The sequence below is a fragment of the Heliangelus exortis genome, chromosome 13, assembly GCF_036169615.1.
Source record: "Heliangelus exortis chromosome 13, bHelExo1.hap1, whole genome shotgun sequence".
Classification (NCBI taxonomy): domain Eukaryota; kingdom Metazoa; phylum Chordata; class Aves; order Apodiformes; family Trochilidae; genus Heliangelus; species Heliangelus exortis.
This window is the reverse complement of record NC_092434.1, coordinates 7,869,614-7,886,815: the sequence shown is the minus strand read 5'-3', so window position 1 is coordinate 7,886,815 and position 17,202 is coordinate 7,869,614. Positions and strand designations below refer to the sequence as shown.

General features: G+C 37.2%; 1 protein-coding gene across 1 annotated transcript; it reads right to left on the bottom strand.

Annotated features, from left to right (window-relative positions):
- Nucleotides 1–625: 625 nt before the first annotated feature.
- On the bottom strand, nucleotides 626–16,499 carry UBA2 (ubiquitin like modifier activating enzyme 2). The gene is made up of 17 exons (XM_071756714.1): nucleotides 16,218–16,499; nucleotides 12,390–12,473; nucleotides 12,055–12,125; nucleotides 10,865–10,929; nucleotides 10,282–10,382; nucleotides 9,998–10,119; nucleotides 9,469–9,536; nucleotides 8,664–8,785; nucleotides 7,737–7,836; nucleotides 7,207–7,367; nucleotides 6,244–6,337; nucleotides 6,033–6,145; nucleotides 5,410–5,565; nucleotides 4,764–4,860; nucleotides 4,088–4,193; nucleotides 3,052–3,188; nucleotides 626–1,691 (listed from the first exon to the last, which is right to left on the bottom strand). Exons 1-17 carry the CDS (start codon nucleotides 16,359–16,361, stop codon nucleotides 1,510–1,512), a joined length of 1,923 nt encoding a protein of 640 aa, XP_071612815.1. The 5' UTR covers nucleotides 16,362–16,499; the 3' UTR covers nucleotides 626–1,509.
- Between the last annotated feature and the right edge of the window lie 703 nt (nucleotides 16,500–17,202).

Genomic DNA, 17,202 nt, shown 5'->3' with positions numbered 1-17,202 from the left:
TAACTATCTCAAAAGGATTTAATTTCACGGTGGAGTCTTACAACTCCAAACAAGCTATTGCATTTGACTGTTACTACCTAGAAGAGACAAAACATTAAATGCATTGTAGAATCAATAGTTTTGAACTGCATTGCAATTTAACACTAATGCCAAGCTGACTTTTGTACTAGACAGAACCAGATGCAGAAACCAAAACCTAAAAGTGTGTTTTTTCTGCATTCTCCTTCTATACAGTTAACCATTCATTCAGTTTGCAAACTGCAACAGAATAAATCTTATCTGCTCAGTTCCTCTGCTCTGTGAAGCTTACACTCCATACTGTATTAATAAAGTAGCTTTGGTTCACTAGGTTAGAAAATAATTTCAAACAAATGCCTGATTAATGCATTCTAAGAATCAACACTGATAGTTTTGAGAGCTACCAAAATAGCTAAAAAAAAAAATGCAGTTAAGTTTTAAGACATTGATCCTAAACAGTACACTTTTGTCTTATGCACAAAGAGTCACATGTAAAAGAGCAGTGCAAGCAATGCTTCCTTTCTAAAAGGATGAGGTGGTGATAGCGTGTGGATGGTGGTGCAAGGCTCCAACTGAAGAGGCCAATAATTGATTGTCCAAGAAAAAAAACATTCACAAAAGTTTTATTAAAAAAATTCCCCATTCACCTCAAACAAGTGAAGCTTAAGTTCTGTACTACTAGGTTATGCTTAGAAAAACAAAAATAATACAGTAATTTTTGAAGGCTATACATTGTAAAATCCCATAAGTCAGCATAAACTTGGACTGTGCAAGCAAATATAGCAAGTATTTCAGATGTCATTTATTTGGTCCATCAGATGTACAGTATAGTAGTAGTATCTGAGTTTACAAAACATCAAATATAAATAACCTGAAACTGTAACAATACACAAAAATTTGCGTCTTACATTGACATACCAGGCAGTACGAGCTGAAAAACTTGAGTAAATTAACAGTTTTACAGTAATTTACATAGTGCCAGCTGAAGTTTAAGAACACTGTTAAAACATGGCACTAATTTGCTTTACTGAATTTTCTTCTTTACTTGTTCAGGGTGTGAAAAATGTTTAGCACTAGGCTAAAAATACTTCTTTTCAAGCAAAAAAAGAAATGTATAGTTACCTAAAATCTGGGCATTAGCTTACAACCCTTCACTAAACAAGAGTAGGTTTTTTGTACTATTGAATTATACCTAAAAGGTATTTACACAAAAATATCATGCTTTTTTCATGACTGTTTAAACAAATACTTACTGTAAGTATTTATAAACTATGTTTCTACTACACTTAATATATGGAATTAATTAACTTCTGAAAGAGTCTATCAAGATGAGAGCTTTATCATCAAGAAAAACAGACACAAATTATTTAAGCCAGTGGTTTGTTATTCACTTGGAACAAAGGCCTTAAAATTAGTCTAGTTCTGGACATTTTTCACATCCCAACATAATATACTGTAACTGTATTACATTAACTGAATCACTTTGCCTGTTCAGTCTAATGCTATGATTTCATCTTGCTCTTCTGTCTGCTCGGTACGCACTCTCTTTGTAGACACACACTCTTTGTCTTCTAGTTTTCTCTTGAGGCCTTTGTTTTCCTTATCATCATCAACATTGCTTGAAGTACCTTCATCTTCAGAATCAATAATCAATAAATCATCCTGATCTGGAGCTGCAAAAGATATGTTTTTAATTCAAATGGATACTGTAAAGATAAGTCTACTCTCAAACCAAATTTCATACATAAAAATAAGATTGTCTCTGTGTTGGAGCATTCCTTATCCATATTCTTTGTCATTCAACTGCAAGAGTATTTTGCATTTCTCTGGAATCAGTATAAAATAGACTTTTCATGTTGTTATTCTCTCTTCAACTAGACATAAGGAAATTACTGTGATAACCCAAAAATATGGCAAATATGCTACTCAGCATGTGCAAAATGGAAGAGTTCCATACTATCTGCAGCAGTCCTTGAGAAACAAACTTTTACACATACTGAGCTGTATTCCAGCCTCTCTTTCCACTAGTGCATTTAACAGAATTCCCCTAGAAGCCATGTCCCATGAGAGAGACAGCACACAAAGAGGGAGAAGTGCAAAGGTGAGCAGATTTAAAGAGCTTAAAGATTACGATAGTATAAACAAGGGAAAACAGAGCCAAACGTGAACTTTCAAGACATCTAGTGGATTTTGTAAAAATTTTTTGTAAAAATTTTATACTAGTTCTTTAAATAAAAAATTTAAAGACATTTTAGCAATATTCTTTTTATTATAATTCACTTATCTCTCCTGAAACAAGAGGCAAATGGAAGTGACTACATGTGTGCACTTGTGTTCATAGTGCACAGGACCATCTGACAGGCAAAGGAACACCACCCAAGAGTGTAAGACAGAACTACAGATATTTAACTTGCATGTCACAGCAAGTATTCATAGTCTATCCCTATAAAATGTTTCCAATAAATTAGCCTTCAGTGCTTGTGCATCCCATATTACTTTAAGTTAAACTATTTTGAGCTTGTTCAAAGAAACACTCTACATTACGTAGGTGATGGCACTTCTTCCTGGGTAACAAATACTATTTTCTTGCCATGCTTTGCTTGACAGGTAAAAAATAATTATTTTGTGTAATAAAGACGTCTTCTTAAATTAACAAAATGAAACATGATCAAAGACATCCACAAAGTAATTTTCAATCTGTAGGAAGAAAGTGACAGATTTGGTTGATTCGTTTTTGTCAAGCAATAGCACAACCATCAGACAGAATGGATCTATTTTTATTTAAATCACTGTGCAAATAGTGCACATAAGCTGACAACCCACCAAGCCCTGTGAGTTAAACTACAAAATTTCAAGGTGTAAACATTTGCAACTATCTTTGAATTTCTATTTAATATTATATTTATACACAGTGGCAACTTAAAGGTCTTACTTCATGTTGGCAAAGTTAAGTCATAAAACTGAAGACAAGTACTTAGACTGCACTACAGAAAGACTACTTTGTTTTATTCAATATTGATTACTGTTATTTACCTGTTGATGTTGAGGGTTGTGCTCCATCATCACTACCATTGGTAATGTTCTTGGATGTTGGCTCTGATGGTTTAGGGCCAACTTTTTCAGGGGTATCTCCAACAACTTCAAATTCTACATCTTTTTCTAGGTCTTCACTGCAGAAAAATAAATATATTTTTTAAAAAAACAGGTGAAAATAAAAAAAAAAACTTTGTCTTTTTCACAAAGCGGGTATGTCATTCTAGTATGCCACTAGAGCACCCTGTAACTATGACAAAATGAGAAAAACATATTAAAAAAAGGAAAATATGTTCAGTGCTCCAGTATTATTTATACTTTGTCTATTTGTACACACCATTCCACCCAGTACCATGTGCTGAGAAATAAGAAGAATCACCACCTGAGCTTACCTTTCTTCCTCACATGCCACATTCTAAGCCTTGCTGGAAGTTCAGTGTGTAAGTTTACTGTACATAACATGCCTATTACTTATCCAGGGTTAAAATACACAAACTGATTATTTCCAAGTTACTTCAATTTGCATTGCTATATCTAAACACAGGTAGTCAAGCTGAACATCTGCTACCTTAGCAGCTGGTTTTTTTGTGGTGGTTTCTTTGTTTGGTTTTTGGTTCGTTTTGTTTTTTTTTTGTGTGTGTGTGTGTTTTTTGTTGGTTTGTTGTTCTTTTGTTTGGTGTGGTTGTTTTTTTTTAACACCAGTTTCTTGCTTGTCTGCTGTCCCAAAAGTACATTCGGTTTTGCGCTGTATTTTTATGTTGTGTGATGACAAATTGCCCCAATAAACTTTTTGTAATCCTCAAGAAAGAAACCCAAAACATCCCACAAAAAAAAAAAAATTCCCCAAACAAACAAAACTCCCCTAAACTCTATAAATTAATAAAAAACCCCAACCCATTTCCTCTTTTACCTCAATATTTTCTTTCCATATCTTGATATTTGAGTTTTGTTCATTAATTTAACATTCTTAGTTTGGAAATTCTGTGTGGAACTGCTCTACCTCTATACACAAAAATAATTATTTCAGAATCTTTACCTATGAAGCACATTGATTAACAGTGTATAGTCCTGGAGGAAATCATCTGCCTGTAGTCGGGTGCCATTTCGAATTCCAAAGTCTGATAACTTCCTGTGGTTATTTGCTAAAAAAAAAAAAAAATAGTGAAAAACTGCAGTGTATACAGCTGTTTATCTTTTACACCTGATTAAACATGATGGAATGAATACTTCAGAAGTTTTATGTGCAAATGTAAAATTAACACTGCTTATACTTAAAGAAAAAGCTGATATTTAAGCCTATCAGGAGTTAATACTATTCATGTTTGACTTACATCTCATGCATCATGTTGAAGCACTTCACTATTACTACATTTAGAAACATTCTGGATCTATTTGTGTTACAATCACACTTACAAGCATCAAAAAGATCACAATCTAAGAACAAGAAAATGGAAGAGACTTCATTCTTGAAAGGAATCCTGACACGCCAGGTATGAATTATTTCATACAGGGAGCCTGAACTGGACACAGTGACCTGTAGACCTGTAGTGTACCAGCTATTCTCAAGCCACTTAAATCCTTGCAAATCCAGTCCTCTTCAAATATTAGTCCACAGGATGAATAATAGAATATTTGCTATATTTCCATTCTCTGCATCTTGGTTACTTCCTAGTTTTTATCAGCTCTTATCTAAGAAGCTTCAGTATGCATACCTTCTGTTTCTCCTTCTTCTGAAGAGATCAGGATAGTCCCTTTTCCATCATCTATTTGCACATCTGGTGCTACCATAGCAAATTTTTCTTTCACTATCTGAAAAGATGAAAATTATTATTTAATCAATATCTGACTCAATAACACTTAAAAAAGAAAAAACCTTTTGAATTATGTTGATTTTCTTTTCCTGGCTTATTTTCAGGCAGCTGCTGGAACTTTTTTTTTTTTTGTACTTCAATGAACAAAATCATTCTATTCTTCCTGTCTGAAACCTACAGGTTCAGATACTGAATTTTTTTTAGAATACATCATAAAATTACAGATTTACAAGTCTCATGCAACTATGCAATTATAATGTGGCTAATAAACTGAAATGGAAATTTAGCTTTTTGCTACTGGAAATAAATAAACTTTAAAAACAAAAAAAAAAATTTGCCAAATATAAATATTCTTTCACAGATACATAAGAACATATAAGCAAGAAGCATACTGGTTAATTTAACTCTTCTTTTAGGTGAGAGAAATGCAAAATGTAGAGCAAATACAAACAGATGATGTTCACACAAAATATGAACAAAGCCCTAGCTTTAATAATTTACAATATTAGAATAAAAATGAAAGCTACAGCTATTATTCAAGATTTACCTTATCCTGGAGTGTTAACACAGTAACTTTGTGCACATTAAGTTTCACAGTCACTTCTGGCTTACTTGCACACACATAACAGTTAGGATTTGGTGGATCCAAAGCACAAGGGACCAACAGCTTCTTTCTGGGATTTGGCTGCTTATTCAGAAAAATCTTGAGGACAGATAAGAATAAAACAAGTTAAACTATAAGTAACAGCACCCATAAAACCTGTTTTCCTACAGATTTATTCTCTTGGTGTCACTGGTTGGTTGTTCCCTAATCCTCTTTGACATGCCTGCTGAATGCTTCCAGGAAGGAAGTGCATATTACAGCCAGTCCACAATGACACCTGTGTTGACTGACCAGCTGTCACCAAATAGGTGAAACAACCATGTTTAGAGTGATGTCAGCCTGGTTCTCTCTCCAACCCAGCAGCCAAATTTCATTAAATCAGAAGAATTTAATGGTCCTTGAGACTTCCACTTCTCTTTCACTGCGGCTGAAAGTTCCCAGCACATTCAGAATCTACTGAAGCAACAAGTGAGAGACAGTAAAACTACACAAGAGTCAAAACAGGTTATGACTTCTAAACAAACAATGAATAGCAAGAAAGTATAAAGTATCTTGTTCTAACTTACCGTTCTACACTGATCTATTTTTCCTGATAAAATCTTCAAACCCTCCAGCACTATCAGACCAGCTATTACTGCATTAGTAGTGGCTATAGCTGGGATAATATTTCCTGCCATTGCTGTAAAATAAGTAAGAGTAAATAGATTCTTACTAGTAAATCAAAATGAGTAATTAAGATTACTATTTAGATAAAACAATGTTGTATTTTATCCTTACACTTGATATCAAATCTGCTCTTCATATTCATACTGAAAACATGCATCCTGAGATTCGCAGCAGAAGTGACAAAATCCATTGCAGAAGGGTCATCCTGACAAGGCAAAATGTACTTAGAAATCAGATTACTCATTGGGAAAAGTTTTTAACACATTATTTCTAGTATCTCAAACCCAGAAAGTTTTTCAAAAAAGTCTGTAAATGTTCCATTTCAAAGTCAGTATACTTCCTCTTTCAGATGGAAAGATCAGACAGTGAAGTAGTACTTTAAATAAACATGTTTAGAAATTGTACTTAGCATTTAGGTAGAGCTAGGATATTTAAAATGTCTTGTATATTCAAAATAATGTCTAAATAATAAATCTTACAATTATTTATGCTCAGTTTCAAAAACCAGGAGTATTTTTATCATCTGTTCTAATACTATTCTACTATTTTGTCTCTGTACATTTACAAACTACTTTTTTTTCCTTATGCCAAATGACATCTGACCACAATAACATTAAACCTACTCTGGTGCTAAAAGAAAAATTCTTTTCTTCTTTTTTTTCAGCAAAACTTGTATCACACGACTGCTGTCAGAGCTAATTATTATGTACAGCTCAGTAGAACTATAGCTACAAACTAGATGTATAAGATCATGTTTTAAAGAAAGCTAGAGCAAAGATAAAAATGGAATTGCATTATTAAAACATTTTTAAAAAATTATGACAAATACTTCTGAATTTGTGCTTTTAGAAGTCTGTGAATTAAGGTATTTTCCATCCCAATACTTAATACTTACACACAAGTTACAACATGTTTACTGTATAGATTTGTTTACATATGGAAAGAGCATTCAGTGAGGTGCCAGACATTTTTATTCTAAGCTACACTATTTTAAAATGAAACTAATTGAGTCTAATTGATATTTGTATTACCTATGTAGAGTGTAACTGTTTCTTATGTGTTTAGTAAACTAACCTTATCCCATATAAGCTCTGCTCCATCACCCTTCTCAGCCAGATGTAGTCTCAGGGTTTCAACACTCTTTGAAAATAAGTGTGCATAGCTCTTGACATCAAGAACCTGCTGATCCTTCAAGATTGCAGAGGATTCATTTTGTTGGTCAGATATGGTTTTCTCTTTGGGAAAAAAAAAACAAAACAAACAGTAACACTTACGTAATTTTTCAGCAAAGCTCAGCTTTTTTCAGGAGATAAATGTCTTAGTGCTTATGGAAAGGTCTCCTAGAATAAGCTGACATGTAATTTGGTGAAATGTGAATTTTCTACAGCCAATACTGAGTATCTAAAATAAAAATTTCAAAGCAGTTTTAGAAAAAATTATTTCTACACAGAGAAAAAAATTAAATCCTTAGGAATATCAAAGAATTAATTTGTTCATTATCCACTACACTACTGTGACAGTGAGAAAATTTATGTATGACAAGAGATATATTAACAAACAGCAGGTATGACTTACAAATATAGATTGTGAGCAGGGACAATTACCTTGATTTTGTACCTCAGCCCAGTCCAGTGGCACTGGAGGCTTTCTTTTTCTCCACAGTTTATCCATTGTCAGCAGGTATCTTATGTCATCTTTGAAGAGCTAGAAAATATATTTTTAGAAGAAAACAACAACAACAAAAGAAAAAAAGACACTTTATTTTGACATCTGCTGTGAAATTGAAAAATCAGCATTAGATTCATGGTTTTATTTTCTCCTTGAAAATATTTTAAATCTCATAAATAAAAATCAAATTCCACAGGAAAAAAATAATAATCCCAGATGTGAGAAACTTCTTACTCTCCATTCTCTAACACTTACTGCATAAAGCAGTCACAGCTCTGATTCATTTGGCATGGTATAAAGAAAAAATCAAGAACCAACAGTCCAAACAGTGGGTTCATGTGCCTACTGAAGCCATCACTACAGCTATTTTTACATTCTTAAGATATTCTTACCTATAAGCCAATGAATTTCCAAAGTGAAGTTACTGCTATCTATGGCCATTACATTCTATACTCATTTCCTCTATTTATCCATTTCCAGCTACTACTTAAGAGAGAAGGCCCCCAGATCAGCTTGTATTTTCTTATGCCAGAGTATGATTCTACACAGAAGGCCACTGAGAGCTTCTAGGTCCTCCAATTCATTCTGATTATGCCCAGTGAAATGCCTAGAGAATTCAAGTTTATCTTTTCATGTTAGAAGTAATCTGAATGAAGATTTTTCTGTGTATTATGGACAAGCTGCTGAAGCATAAGGAATGATGTAAAATATGCAAGTGCTGTAAAAGACCAACTCAACAGCAAAACTGGTTGAAGTCATAACTGCACGATTGATGGCCAGCATTAACTGTGCAAACTGGGATTTGACTAACTTTAAAGCACCTCGTACACTTTGAGCAAAGACATAATGGGTAAAGAAGATACCTTAGTAAAAAGTTTCACTGGATCGTATCCGGTTGATTTAGCCCACTCCTTGGTTGAAACACGTTTAATCTCACCATCTTCATTGGATGCTCGTGCTCTGGCTTCTGCTTCTGCTGGCTCCCCTATTAGTAAAGAATTAATCAAGTATATTAATTCACAAAAAGGAAAAGCACATCGAAATATCTCCCCTGGAGTCAGTAACTAAAATTATGTAGGACCATAAAGTGGCTCCGCTGCACCCAGCAAAAGCTGATTTACATAAAGTGCAATTACTCTTCTTTACTTCTGCAAGTGCAACTCACTAATTCAACTCCATGTCAGATCATTCCTTTTTTAGCAGAAACAGTGAACAATTGCTTCATATTAATTTACTCCACATGATGTTGCAACTTCATAGATCTCTAACCATCCCCTTCTAGTAGTCTCCTTTCCTGTCTGAAGTCTTATTTTGGCTAGAACCTCAACAACAACAAAAAATCAGCTTGTCACCTCTGATCATATGCAAAAAAATACTCCACACATACAGTTATCCATCTTGTGTTTTTTTCCTTTACACTCACATCCAGCAATCGCTGTTGTGATTCCTAATGCTGCAGCAGTATGAGGGAACTAAATTATGCACACCATATATGAAGGTCTGTAAGGGAATATACTGTTAACAGACCCCAAAGTGGTGTGGTACAGTAAATGGAATCCTCTTAAAATGGAGCTGAACTCTCTAGCCTTAAGAAATATACAGGAACAAACCATAATCTCTAAAACAGATCATTTTAGTAGCAGGGTAAGGCACCACCAACACACTCACAGGCAGCTTCAGGGTCAGCTCTGTCAGGAGAGACTTCTTGATCAGCATCTTCTTCTCCAAACAACTGGCTGTAAATAATTAAGAACAACACAACGCTAGATTTTCATCCTATCTGGTCAAAGACTGAAATATTAGCTAACAGATACACATCCACTTCAGAATTATTGATACCAGAGTGACACTTCATACATTGCCTTTTAAATTGTTGGGATTCATCACATGACGATTTAACACTGAGAACACAAGATGTCCGGTAGAAAAATGTACTAAAATGTAATAAATGTAATAAAATGTAATAAGGCAGTTGTGTATAACTCACTCAGTAGTTGATGCAGCCTTACATTTATACTGCAGTATTGAATGCATTGCTTATACCTTCAAGATCCCAGCAAACTTTACATCTGTTAATACATGCATGAGACTGAAAAATGTGTTAACTTCAAGCAAAAGTGAAGAATAAAGTAACCTCAACCTACAACACTGTGCCAAACTGAACCACAGTACCTAATTTCTTTTTTAGATCACTCACTTGAACAAATACTTAGCCCACACAATGCAATGGATAGGTTCCGATGGTGTATTCCTGATTGTGCAGCCTGGAAAAGTCTTCTGAGTTGGTTTAGGATGACACTCATAACACTCTGTCACTCCCTAGTGAAAAGTGAACAATTTGCTTGTCACACTGTGAAGGCAACAGACAGCATATGCTATTACCAGATGAACTTTAACCATATCTCAACACACCCAACTCCCTGATGTCTAAAATAGTCAATGATTTAAACTTAAAACGACAAGAGTAGCACACAACCTAACCTTTTTAATAACTGTTACTTGTCCAAGGTAGCCTGCAGTTCCACTCTCTATAAGAGGAACATCAGCAGCCAGACACATCCTGTTCACATGGTTACGGGCAGCTGCAAATCAAGAGTTTTTTAAGAAAAACTTGAATAAATAGAAGAAAAACGTTTTACTTCCCCAAATTTAATCTAGCCTCTTATGCAACCATTTATCTTTATGCAACCATTTATCTTCCTTGTTTCATTACAGAGCACTACATCTTTTTCAGTCAGTTTTCAAATTAACACAAAATGTATCAATGCTATTAAATGTAGCAAACACAACTGAATAAAATTACATATGTACAAACAATACCCCAGTTCCCATAAAACAGACACATACTTAGTGTTTATGTACAAAAAAACCTGTAAAAGCACCAACTAAACTTTCAAGTTGCTAGTGAAGCACATAAGCATGAGTCAAACTACAGAGTTAAGAGGATTCTCGGTATTTGACATTGCAGAAGTACTAAGAATAAAATATATTAAAATTCTGTTTCTATGAACAAGCAAGCAGTAATATTTTCATCTCCAATATAAAATCATAGTGAAAACTTCACCTCTGTTATCCAGAGCATTCATAACCAACGTAAACTGGCGGAAGAACTCTACGTTATAGTCAGGGCTACAGAAAAGAAAAACAATACTCAAAATGGCAGATCAAAGTTGTTGGTTATTATACCACAACAGAAATTATATACATGCAAAGGGTGGACTGATGATTGTGTAATAAATTACACAGATTGTAAATTTACTGCTAGTCTTTAACTGCCTCATTTGTCTTCTACCCATTTTAAAGCTGGGGGAAAGCATGAGTTTCATGCTGCTGAAAGGAAGCTATAGCAATTAGTACTAATTTGACCAATGAAACAGGCAGACAATGAAAAAGTGATTATACTGTTCTGAACTAATGAGTAAATTAGCTGAGTTATGGTAACTGACCTTAAAAACCATCAGCTAAGGCTAAAAAAACGTGCACGCTGTAAATAGCTCATTACACTTTTGATAATTCATTATATTGTGATAGCTCAATTGGTTTTGATTGTGCCTCCATGTCCTTAGGACCCAAGACACAGGATTTCAAAATACTGACATTTTAATATCTTTATATTACATTTTTCTGATTTAAAGAAGGTGACAAATAAGAGAGAATAAAAAGGAAACAGGATTAAAGGTTTTACAGTTTCAAGAAAAGAATGCAATGAGTCAGTGTTTCAGTGAATAACAAACGGAATTCAATTCAATATTAGAGAATATCAATTTGTAAGAAAATGAAAAAATATAAATTAAACCAGAAAACAGCTAATGATAATCTACATGATCTTGTACTCTGGTCATTGGTTACAGATCACAAAGACTAAATTTTAAGTTTTGGGCATATATAAATGACACTCAATTACCTACACACAAAGGACTCCGTTTTTTTAATAACAGACTCAACTTTCACATTTATTTTAATTAAATTATGGCTCAAGACATAAGGGCATCCTTACAGTATAGAAACTTAAATAGTACATGTTGCAAGTAAAATTAAAAAATAGACAGAAGCAAATGGCTACAACTAACTAGGAGAGCTTAAGAAAACTCATGCAAAATCTACACTTCCACTCAGGTGTGTGGTAGTCTGCTATTAACAGATATTTCTCCTTACTGTAGTAGCTTTGTAAAAGATCTTAAAGAACACCATCTTATTATTTAACACAGTACTTGCAAATCAAAACATGTAATTAGAGCTTAAAAACAAACATACTTCATGATGCTATCATGGTAAGCTATAATATTAGCTTCTGGATAAAACCGTAACACGCTTTCCTTGGCAACCTAGAAATAAAAAAAAACAAACAAAAAACAAAAAACCACTTATTATTTCTTCCTTCCTTCTAAAGATAGACTCAATACTAGTTGAGTATCGAGAAAGATGACTACCTTAAGAGGTTTAAATACTTTTATAACAAAATGTTGTGGATAGCTATGATCAACCAACCACCACTTACCTCTTTACAGCAGACAAAAACCTGTGACATGTTTCTAAGACTGTCCATAAAACATTACTGAGTAAGATGAGCTTTGATTTTTTCTCCTCACCTGTGATTTTGATCTTCCAACATGTTTCTTTTGAAATAAAAACTGCCTGTTGAGATTGCTGACATCAATAGTATCCAAATCAATCTATAAACATACAAGAGAGCCATTTCACTATCACAGCAATAAAAGGAACAAAATCATTAAAGAGTTTGTAGCAAATGCCACTGACCAAAAAGCATGAACTTCACAGGTCTCTTTTCAGACCTGTATGCAGGTGTTAAATCTGAACTATAGCAATTGTAAAGGCACAAGGATCACATAATCATCTTCAAGAAATACATATATTTGTTAAAGAACTAATAACTATGGAACCTTAACTCAAAAATTAAGGCCTATATGACAACAAACTTTCTGAAGAGTCCCTACTAAAAACAAACATATGTTTTGAGATTCATAGACATTATAGTCAGCAGAGAGTCAATAACTCATTGTCCTACATATCATAGGAGAAAGATTTTAGCAAGAATTCATCAGGAGCACAGCATACAGACTCAGAGACAGAGATACTGCAGTAATCACTCTAGACAGGCTCTAGGTGGGACAAACCACCCTGAATGCTGGTGCTGCACCACAATTCTTCAAGGTTCAAGGAAGGCTACTTGAATTAGTACTTCTGTACATTTGAACATGGCTTTGAGCAACTCAATCAGTAAACTGAGGGCTGCACTGTCATCTAATTCATGCACTGCAGACAAAAGCATTTACTCTTCATAACCAAGACTAACACTTAAATGAAGTGTCATAAAAATATGAAGTTTATGAATTATGAAAAAAAATCCAAACACACAATTAAGATGTTTAAAAACATATACCACGGAACATCTGTGATATACAACTTCAAAGGATGTCATGACTGTAATCCCCCTAAAAGCCATTTCTATTTATTAGTATATGCACATGAACATTGTAATTTCAGATGTCTTCACCCCCCACAAGAATTAAGATTTAATTAGAACTGTGAGAACATTTATCCCTTTGCTGTCACTACTTTTCCTTTAATGAAACATATTTCTTTAGTTTTTTAGAAGGACTCTCTTTTCAGAGGCTTCTAACATTTTTAACTAGGAGGGAAGGCAGACAATTTTTCTAAGCCTCAGAGATATGTCTCACAAATTCCCATAGATAATGCTTTCAGCTATACAGAGAGAGCTATCACACTGACTGTGCAGTGGGAAGTTTAAGCATGACCTACTGAGGGTGTTCTCATATGCTTTTGATTTAATTAACCAAGCTTGAATAATGAAAAAACGGTACCACACACTTCTCACTTAAGATACTTTGCATGTGAGATCCAGACTCCAAGATTAAACTTCCATTTTTCTGAAGGAAGCAGTATATTAAAACTTAATCCTTAAACAAAAAATAAGAACTGTAACAGCTAATGAGTTTTATTTAAATACTAAGTAAAAGCACTTGTGGGTCTAAAGCAAACAGAAAACGCACAATATTTAAGAAATTTATTATAAAGCAGACTGTTTATTACCCTTAGTATCCTAGTAACTACCTAAGGTGTTGCATCTTTCCTTAAAAATGTTATCTGCATGAAAACACATTCCTACCTCCTTACCTTCTGAGTGTAAGATACACTCAGAAAGTTTGCTTAGTCCAAAGGCCAAGAAACTGAACTGAAAATGATTTAGTGCTTAATTCTGTTAAAACTTCCTACTACTCAGAAAGCTTTTAGTGTTTTAACTGGAAATGATAACAAGTGACATAAGCCACAAATGACCCAGTACTATCAAGGGCAAAAGAAGAAAAGGAAGTTTTTCTCCAAAGAGAATACTTGAGACCATGAGACCTCAACAGAATCTTCGATCTAGCAAAGAATAATCTCAATTTAACAATTCTCTCATTTAAATAACCTTTACACTGCTGTATTTTTGTAAGTTAGAAGGAAAGGCCTCAGAAGTTCTTAAGAATATACATTCACATTGTTAATTCAGACTTGGATTTTAAGTAATTTTAGTTTGTTCTGCATTAATGAAAATAATGGCACTGCCTATCAACAAAGTATGCTTAATTAAATCACGTATTTGTAAATTGTCTGGTATTCAAAACTATTATGTTTTTAGTATTTTTTAAAAATGGATTTCACAATTTGAAAAATAAAAAGCATTTTCAAACATTCAAGTTTGACAGCATTTAATAACCTAGGAAAAACCTCAACCATATCACAAACGTCAACAAAAGCAATTTAATCTCCTAACAGCAAATCTCCTCTATGTGTAACAATTCTTTTTTTGGTCTCTCCTTGTCTTTTGCCTACCCACTCTGTATGCTATCAAAACATTACTGTCTTGCATAAAACACTGCCAATGATATTTTTAAATGAAGATGGCCCTGATCCAACATGTACTTGAGTTAATGGAGTCTAACCAAGTAGGCCTTAAAAGACAATACTAAAAAAATCAAACTAGAGTTGGTGAAAGAATAATCGTACCCCAATGAGATTTATGCCTCAACTGGAAAATCAGGAGACACTAAACCTTTCCTATTCTAACAGCCAGCAGTACACAAATGGCACAAAGCAGGGAAAGAAAACAAAGGTAAAAAGTGCAGAAACTGCAGGCCTCCACCCCTTTGCATGTTTACTTCAACAGCAAAATGTTAAAATTGGATGGGCTCTCAGTGGCAGCCTCAAATCAAAGGGACAGTTTGGAATGACACTTAAGCATATCCTGCAATTCTAAAATGTATTTCAGCAGAAGGGCCTGAGCTGTCAGAATAACAGGGCAAACCAGTAGTTGCACTCTTCCACAACCTGATCGTTTTAGATAAAAGCTGCTTCTAATATGCTCTTCTCAACAAGTCTGACTGTAAAAAGAAACTTCTTAAAATTCACCATACATAAGTCTCAGATGTGACTCCTGGCCAGGCACACACAAGTAAAAACGTCCTCAAGGAATCAAGACCTGTGCTCTAGCTGGATTTGTACTTCCACGATTTTTTTAAACCATATACTTTTCCTAACTACAATTAGAAATTAATAAAGGTGGGTCATCAAAGCTTTGCTAATAGTATTTCTCTCTATCCCATTTTCATAATCATCCTCTCAATTCTGCCCTTCCTAGACACGTTCAAAGATCTGTTTCAGGAAGCAAAAGTGAAAGCAGCAGCCCGCGGGAAGCTACCGTGACCGGACTAAGACTGACAGTTTTACAGCTCGGTATCTAAGAATACAGTTCACCTCCAAAATATTTTGGTTTTCGCTGCTGTCCATCCCTGGACCATTACCCAGCGTATTAGCCAAGGAGGCATTAGGTAAAACTACGACTTGAAGGAGCAATCGCTGGGCAGCAACCATGGCACAGCTCTGCTTCCCCGGAGATCATCTACAGGCTCCCGGAGGGGCGCAGCCACTCCTCCGCCGACCGAGGGCTGTACCCGCCGCTGCCCCGGAAAGGTGGCCCGACCTCCGGGGGGACACACCGCCCGCTCCAGCTCCCGCTCCCCCTTCTCGACGCCCGCTCAGGGCGGCCGGCGGGAAGCAGCCCCGCGAGGCGCTCCCGCCTGAGGCGAAGGCGCGGATGGCGCCCGCAGGCCGCGGCCCCTTTGTGGCAGAGCCCGACCCTCGGCGGCGGGGGCGGCAGCCCGGGCCGGCGGCTTTGGCGGGCCGGGAGCAGTTTGAAAACACGCAGACAATGCGGCTGGCGGGAGGGGCCGTGCCGACACAGCGCCCCCCGCGGCCCCGCCGCCGCGGCCCCCCTCAGGCTCCCGGCCCGCTCCCGGCCCCCCTCCCTGCCTCCCCCGCCCGGCCTCGGCCGCGCCGCTGCCCAGCGGCCCCTCAGCCGCCCAGGCCCCCGCCCCGGCCGCGGCCCCGGCCCGCACCACGTCGATGTTGCTGAAGCCGGTGAGCACCAGGTCCTTGAGGAGCTCGCAGCCGATACCGCCGGCTCCCACCACCAAAAGCCGCGCCTGGGCCACGGCCTCCGCCAGCTCGCTGCGCAAGGGGCCCGACACCGGCAGGGACATGACGGCGGGAGGGCGGGCGGGCGAACGACGGCGGCGGCTGCGGGCAGAGGCGGCGACTCGGCGCGGCGCTCCTCAGCCGGGCCGCACTCCGGACAGCGAGCTCGGCCGAGAACAGAGCGGCGCCCGCCCTCCAGCGCCTCCTGCCGGAGCGGAGGGCCTCGGCCCACGCACCGCCCAGGAAGGCTGCAGCGGGGGGGGCCGGGAGCACAGAGCCGCCGGTTCGAGTCCCGCTCCCGCCGGGCCCGCAGGCCGCCGCGGCCGGGGGTCTGCTTGGGGTCTGCCGGGGGTCCGGCACCGGGAGTACCGCCCAGAGGCAAAGGCGGCCCCTCCTCTGCTGCTGCCAGGGCTTGGTCCACACACTGCACTCTGAGCTCACTGCCAAGGCCGAGGAAGGGCAAGGTGAGCAGCGGCAGAGCTCCAGGTGTAACATAAGAGTTTATACAGGTTTCACTCAGTTAACTCACTCACGTCTAGAAAATGACACGCTGTGCTACAACTCTTCCGTACTAAATAGCACTTTTGAAAACACGTGCCAGCATTTTTGCTCCCCCTTTGTTTGAACGCACTTGTAGTGTGCTAATTTATGCTGCGGCATTAAATCTGTACAAAAAGCTTTAAGGGTACTTATTTAAATTACTCCTCCATTAAGACGATTAAAATACTGCAATTTAGCCTAAAGCAACAGGGAACTCCACAGAAGAATGTGAACAGTTAAAAGCAGCAGCACCACCAGGCTGTGAGCAGCAGCCCGGAGTAGCAAGGTAGGCGAGCTGACCCTGCTCTGTGAGAACTGAAATGCCAACAAAAACCTCCAACCTCTCCCTTCCCAAAGCGCTGTGAC

Bases quoted from the DNA above. Each gene is read 5' to 3' on its own strand.
- UBA2 (XM_071756714.1), bottom strand. From the start codon at position 16,361: ATGTCCCTGCCGGTGTCGGGCCCCTTGCGCAGCGAGCTGGCGGAGGCC. The intron at 9,537-9,997 runs GTGAGTGATCTA...AATTATTTACAG, and splicing joins TGGGCTAAGTATTTGTTCAA to CCAGTTGTTTGGAGAAGAAG. The intron at 6,338-7,206 runs GTTAGTTTACTA...TTGCCTTGTCAG, and splicing joins CAGAGCTTATATGGGATAAG to GATGACCCTTCTGCAATGGA.